Source organism: Myotis davidii, unplaced genomic scaffold, assembly GCF_000327345.1.
Source record: "Myotis davidii unplaced genomic scaffold, ASM32734v1 scaffold287, whole genome shotgun sequence".
Lineage (NCBI taxonomy): Eukaryota > Metazoa > Chordata > Mammalia > Chiroptera > Vespertilionidae > Myotis > Myotis davidii.
The window spans coordinates 250,451-257,522 of record NW_006297658.1 but is presented as its reverse complement, the minus strand read 5'-3'; the positions used below and the strand labels follow the sequence as shown (position 1 = coordinate 257,522).

At 45.0% G+C, this 7,072-nt stretch overlaps 1 protein-coding gene across 1 annotated transcript in view; it reads left to right on the top strand.

The window, feature by feature from the left end:
- Positions 1-252: 252 nt before the first annotated feature.
- Positions 253-7,072, top strand: part of BICD2 (bicaudal D homolog 2 (Drosophila)) — a 26,916-nt gene continuing 20,096 nt past the window's right edge. Inside the window, exon 1 of the mRNA XM_006773309.2 lies at positions 253-340. Coding sequence (XP_006773372.1) covers positions 253-340 — 88 coding nt within the window. The remainder of the gene's footprint in view (positions 341-7,072) is intronic.

Genomic DNA, 7,072 nt, shown 5'->3' with positions numbered 1-7,072 from the left:
TGACCGTCCCTGTGTGGGAGCCCCAGGCCTTGTGCCCATGAACTCAAGGCAGGGGTCCCAGCATCACACTGGCCTGTGTCAGCTTACTCGTTTAGTTGTGTTCCAGCAAACTACCTGCAAAACCAGGCTTGGGCCCATGGCACAGCAGTGTGCGGATCCCAAGTCTAGGAGTGCTTTTCCTCAGGTGGTCATATTGTTATCTCTGCTTCCATATCTGCTTCTGTCTCTGGATCATGCTGACGGCGGTCAGACATGTTGGCTGTGGAGGTGTTGGTTCCTCTGGAGGCAGAAGGGGCATTGCCCATCCACTGGTGGGTTCCCACCACAGAGGAGAGCAGAGGTTTGGTGTGTTGGAATATCCTCATGAGAGCCCTATCCACATCAAGCCCCGCCCTCTTCTGTGGTCTCTGTGGCCAACTCTGTGGTCTCTAGCTCAGCACAGCACAGCAGGAACCCAGGGCCCTGTGCTCACTCCACTCCTCTGTGTCCCGCTCTGTGGGCCCCTCAAGTGCTGGCCTCATGCTCTTGATACTGTGTCTAGGCTGCGTCACCCGGGCTGTCAGAGGCAGCTGCTTCTGCTCCGCCTCACTGCATCAGCGGCACCTCACCCCAGACTTGGGGCTCACTCAGTCCGGACGTCTGGGCAGTGCCCCTTGGTGTGGATGAACTTGAAGGGAGGCCAGTTATGACCTCACACCTGGGCTCACTGGGCTGTGTTGGGGCCTGCCCAGTCTGGGCAGCTTCAGAGCAGTGGCCAAGGGTGGGTCAGGAGCAGCAGTCAGCTGCCCACAGCCAGCGCATCCCCTGGGGACATCACAGAGACACTGCCACCACCTCCTTGAAGCCCAAACAAGTGTCCTGCAGTCAAGGAGGCATTGCCTTCTTCCCAAGTGTGCAGGCAGGGCGCGGTGGGGGCCCACGCGGGACCCCCTTGGAGGCTGTCTGCCAGGCAGATGGTGGAGGTCATTGCTCTGAGCGCTTCCCAGGATTGGGAGGCAGGTTTTGAGATGGATTCAAGGTCACACAGGATGGTGCAAGGTGGGAGTAGGGTACTTCGGTCAGGAGTTGTTCAGACAGGTCGACCGAGTGACCAGGGTCTCCACCTCTGTGACCCTCAGCCTCCTGGTCTGTGACTGGAGCAGTGAGCACAGGGATGGGGCTCCTAGGTTCCCATCCTGCAGGTTAGGGGTAGAATGCTTCAGAACCATCCCAGATGTTGTCTTAAACAGCTTTATTGAGGCATAATTGAAAAGCAGTAAATTGCATATATTGAAAGTATTCAGTTTAGTCAGTTTTCATGTGCGTGTGTACTCAGGAGATCAGCAACATGGTGGAGATGGTGAAAGTATTCATCACTCATGTGTTTTCTGGACCCATTTGTAATCTCTCCCCTCCTCTCCAGGCAAGCTGGGTGTACACTTATTCACGTTTCCTAGTTTTTATATAAATGAAACCATACTACATGTACTGTTTTCTTGGTCTGGCTTTCCACTAAGCATAATTTGAGATGAATCTGTGTTGTGCTTATTAATAGCTGCTCCCTTTGGATTGCTGAGTGCCTCAGAGGCATTGGGGGTGGGGTTCCAGACCACTTACAAAAAGTGAGTGTGTAAAGTTAGTTGTCTTCTTTCAGCTGGTGGAGGGGCTTGCCTTCAATTTGCAGAAACACACGCGTCTGTGAAGCACAATAAAACAGTGCAATGAGGTGAGCTGTGCCTGTGGTGGTCTTTTGTGTGGCTGCACCAAGTTTTTAAAAAGTCCATTTTCCTAGTGGTGGACATTGGGTTGTTTTTGGTTTGTTTGTTTTGTTTTGTTTTGGCTATTAGAAATATTTCTCTCTGAGTCTTTGGATGGATATGTGCTTTTATTTCTCTTGGGTTACTATGCCATATGTCAGATACATTCTTAAATTTGAAGAATCTGCCAGCCCTGGCCAGGTGGCTCAGTCAGATAGGGCATTGCCCGATACACCAAAAGGTTGTGGGTTCGATTCCCAGTCAGGGCATATCCTTATATTAGAGGCCTGGTGCATGAAATTTGTGCACGGGGTGGGGGGGAGGTGTCCAAGGGTCCTTCAGCCTGGCCTGTACCCTCTCCAATCCAGGACCCCTCAGGGGATGTCTGACTGCCTCTCCTAATCCGGGACCGCTGGTTCCTAACCATTAGCCTGCCTGCCTGCCTGATCGCCCCTAACCACCTCTGTCTGTCTGCCTGATCGCCCCTAACTGCTCCCCCACTGGCCTGATTGCCCCTAACTGTTCCCCTACTGCCTCTGCCTCGCCCTGCACCAGGGACCCAGAATTCCCTCCTCCGGCCGGTTGCAGGCACCTGGGACCTGGGCTTCCCATCCGCTGGCCGCTGCGGGCGCCCAGGACTCTGGGGCAGGCGGCTTATCTTTCTTCCTGGCCACAGCTGCAGTCGCAGCTGCTGGCTCCCAGGACCGCGGGGCAGGCGGCTTGTCTCTCTCCTGGACCGTTTTCCAGGCCACAGCCGCAGGCACCCGAGACCATGGGGTGGGCGGCTGTCCCTCTCCCGGGCTGCAGCCTGGCTGGTCCCCTCTCCTCTCTTCCCAGTGTTGAGTGTCTGAGCAGTTCCGGTGTGTGAGTGTGGCGACCATTTGCATATTAGCTCTTTATTATATAGGATAGGCTATACAGGTTCATTACCAAGTTGGGGAGGCAACTGATTGATGTTTTTCTTTCATGTGGATGTTTCTCTCTCTCCCTCCCCTCCTCTCTGAAAAATCAATGGGAATATATCCTTCTCTTCCCAGTGTTGAGTGTCTGAGCAGTTCCGGTGTGTGAGTGTGGCGACCATTTGCATATTAGCTCTTTATTATATAGGATAGGCTATACAGGTTCATTACCAAGTTGGGGAGGCAACTGATTGATGTTTTTCTTTCATGTGGATGTTTCTCTCTCTCCCTCCCCTCCTCTCTGAAAAATCAATGGGAATATATCCTTGGGTGAGGATTAAAAAGAGAAAAAAAATAGTCTGCCAAATTCTTTTCCCAGGTGCTGCACCCTTTTACATTCCTCAGCAGCAGCAGCTTAGGAGAGTTCCCATGGCTCCCCCTTGTGTCTACACGCGGTGGGGCCAAGCATTTTAATTAACATTTGAGCAGATGTGCAGTAGGACCTCCTTGTAGTTGTCATTTACTAGTGTTGAGCATCTTCTCATGTCATCCATTCCCATAGATACATCTTTGTAGGTGAAGTATCTGTTCAGTCTTATGCCTATTTTTTACTGTTTTTTTTCCCTTTCCTTTTTTTGGTGGTGGTGTGGGGGGGTGTGGTGTGGGGGGGTGTTTTTCTTACTGAGTTTTGAGAGTCCTTATATTCTGGAAACAAGTCCTTTATCAGATGTGTGATTTGCAAAGATTTTATTCTGGTCTATAACTTGTCTTCCAAACAGCATAAATTCTTAGTTTTGAAGTCCAAATTACCAATTTTTCCTTTTATGGGTCAGGTCCAAGGTCATATTTTCTCTTGTTTTCTCCTGGAAATCTTGTGCTTTTAATGTTTAAGCCTATTATTCATTTTATATTAATTTTCATATATGCTCTGAGGTATGGGTAGGTATCCTTTCCATCAGTTTGCCTTTTGCCTCTGTCAAATCAGTTGGCTAAATGCATAAATATACATTTATTAAGTCCAGATTCTCTATTTCTGGATTCTCTATTCCAGCCGTGAGCAAACTACGGCCCGTGGGCCGGATCCGACCCGTTTGAAATGAGTAAAACTAACAAAAAAAAAACAACCATACCCTTTTTTTTATTTTTTTCAGGTTTAGAAGTCATCTTGTTTCAAAGGGCTTTCTTACTTCATAAGCGCATTGCTGTACAAATGGGCTCTAAAATAAATATGTGTAGCCAAAAAAAGGTGTTTTGTTATTGTTTTTCATTTTTCTACCCTCTATTTCCCTTTCCTCCATTGTAACATCCCCTACCCCCCTTCTTTCAGACCATCATTGTCCTAACTCTCCCCCCAGGCTGTCCCGGAATCTAGACTCTAGGTCAGCCTTGGGCAAACTACGGCCTGTGGGCCAGATCTGGCTAGTTTGAAATGAATAAAACTAAAAAAAAAAAAAAGACCATACCCTTTTATGTAATGATGTTTACTTTGAATTTATATCCGTTTACACAAACACTCCATCCATGCTTTTGTTCCGGCCCTCCTGTCCAGTTTAAGAACCCATTGTGGCCCTCGAGTCAAAGTTTGCATTCTGACCAGATCTATTTGTCTATCTTTATTCCAATGTCATACTATCTTAAATACTAAAGCTTTATAAATATTGAAATCAGGTAGTGTTAATTTCCATATGAATTTTAAAAGCAGGTGGTCTAATTCTACCAAAAAATTAAAAAAATGGTGGGGCATTGTGGTGAATTGAAAAATCAGTTTGTGAAGAATCTACATCTTAACACCATTGAGTCTTCTGGCCCATGAATAAGGTATAATAAGGTATATTTTTCCATTTACTTAATTTCTCCCAACAATATTTTGTGGTGTTTAGTGTGTTATTTCAATATACTAAGAATAAACTATCAGAAAGTGAAAACAATTTTAATGCTATTTACCAGAGCATCAAAAATATTAAATGCTTATAGACCTGACAGAAGATATACAAGACCCACACACTAAAAGCCACAAAACACTGTTAGATCTAAACATAAGCATTTAATATTTTTGATGCTCTGGTAAGTAGCATTAAATTTTTTTTCACTTTCTGCATTCCTACTATATTGAAATAAGTTTGATTTTTGCATATTTACCCTGTATCTTGCAAACTAGCTAAAGTCACTTATTTGGTCTACTTCAGGGGTCCTCAAACTACAGCCCACGGGCCACATGCAAATACAAATATTATATTTGTTCCCGTTTTGTTTTTTTCTTCAAAATAAGATATGTGCAGTGTGCATAGGAATTTGTTCATAGTTTTTTTTTAAACTATAGTCCTGCCCTCCAACCGTCTGAGGGACAGTGAACTGGTCCCCTGTTTAAAAAGTTTGAGGACCCCTGGTCTAGTATCTCCTTTGTAGATTCCTTTGGATTTTCTATGTATAGATTCTCATGTGACACGTGATTAAAACACATCACACAACAGTTTGACCTCTTCCTTTCCAATCTGGAAGCCTTTGGTTTTTCTTGCTTCATTGCATTGCAGGTGGGGAATTCCAGTACAGTGTTGAGCAGAAGTGGGAAGGCTCAATTTTTCACCATTAAATAATGTTAGCTGTAAGGTGTTTGGAAGATGCCCTTTACCGTATCAGGTTGAGCAAGCTCCTTTCTGTTTGCTGAAAGTATTTATCAGCAATGGAAGTTGAATTTTGTCAAATGGTTTTCCTGATCTTTCGAGATCATATAGCTTTTCCTTTTTGTCTGTAAATACACAGAATTACATTGCTTTTTTTTCCCTAATGTTAATCAACCCTACATTCTTTGGATAAGTCCCACTGTGTCATGATTCCTTATCCTTTTTATATGTTGGTGGGTTTTATTTGACAAACTTTTTTGAAGAATTGTTTGCATTTGTATTCTTTTTTTGTACTGTCTTTGGTTTACAAGGTAATGGTGGCATCATAAAATTAGTTGGGAAGTATTCTTTCCTTTTCAGTTTTCTGGAAGAGTTTGTGTACACTTGGATTTCTTTCTTAAATGTTTGGTAGACTTGAGCAGTGAAGCCATCTGGGTCAAGGATGTTGTCTGTGGGTTTTTAACAATTATACATTTAATCGCTTTCACAGATACAGGACTATTCAGGTTTTCTGTTTCTTCTTGAGTGGACTTTGGTAGTTTGTCTTTCAAGGAATTTGTTCATTTTACCTAAGTTATCAGATTTATTGGCATAAAGCTGTTTGTGATATTTCCTTATTATTCTTTTTAATATCCGTACTGCTATTGCTTTTCATTCCTGATATTGGTAATTTGTGCTCCTCCTGTTAGTGTGGCTGGAGGTTTATTTATTTTATATATTTCTTAATTTTTTAATAAATTTTATTGATTTCAGAGAGTAAGGGGGAGGGAATGAAAGATAGAAACATCAGTGATGAGAGAGAATCATTGATCAGTTGCCTCCTGCATACCCCACACTGGGGATTGAGCCCTCAACCCAGGCATATGCCCTTCACCAAATCGAATCTGGGACCCTTCAGTCTGCAGGCCAAAGCTCTATTCACTGAGCCAAACCAGCTAGGGCTGGCTAAAGGTTTATTGATTTGATCTTTTCAAAGAACTTGCTTTTGACTTAATTGATTTTTCTCTGTATTCTTTCTTCCATTGATTTCTACTCTGGTCAGTTTTTACTGGGCTTCATTTGCTCTTATTCTAGTTTATTTGTTTTTACTTTTTATTGCAAAAAAGCTTATAGAGTACAAATCATAAGTGTGAACTTTCAGTAGCTGAACACACGCACATAGCACCCAGTTCAAGAATCAGACCGTCTCCAGCCCTAGGAGTCCCCTCAAGAGCCCTCTCAGGAACTGACCCTCCCTCCATGCAGTGGCACACTGCCCTGACTTGTGCTAGCGTAGAGAGGTTCGTTTTACTTGTTCTTGGAGCTGTATCTATAGACAGAATCACACAGTGCATGCTCTTCCATGTCTGGCTTCTTCCATTCAACATCACGTGAGACTGGAGGCCTGGTGCGTGAAAAACGTGCACTCAGGGAGGTGGTCCCTCAGCCTGGCCTGTGCCCTCTTGCAGTCCTGGAGCCCTCAGGGGATGTCCAACTGATGGCTTAGGCCCGCTCCCCGCAGCAGTTGGACATCCTTAGTGCTGCCATGGAGGCGGGAGAGGCTCCCCCAATCGCTCTGCACTCGCTAGCTGTGAGCCCGGCTTCTGGCTGAGCAGCGCTCCCCCTGTGGGAGCACACTGACCATTAGGGAGCAGCTCCTGCATTGAGTGTCTGCTCCCTGGTGGTCAGTGTGTGTCATAGCGACCAGTTGTTCTGTCATTTGGTCAGTTTGCGTATTAGCCTTTTATTATATAGGACTATTGAAATTGAGAAATTTAGTTTGCAGACTTTATGGTATAAAATGTAGTATATTTTCCCTGGTCGGTATGGCTCAGAT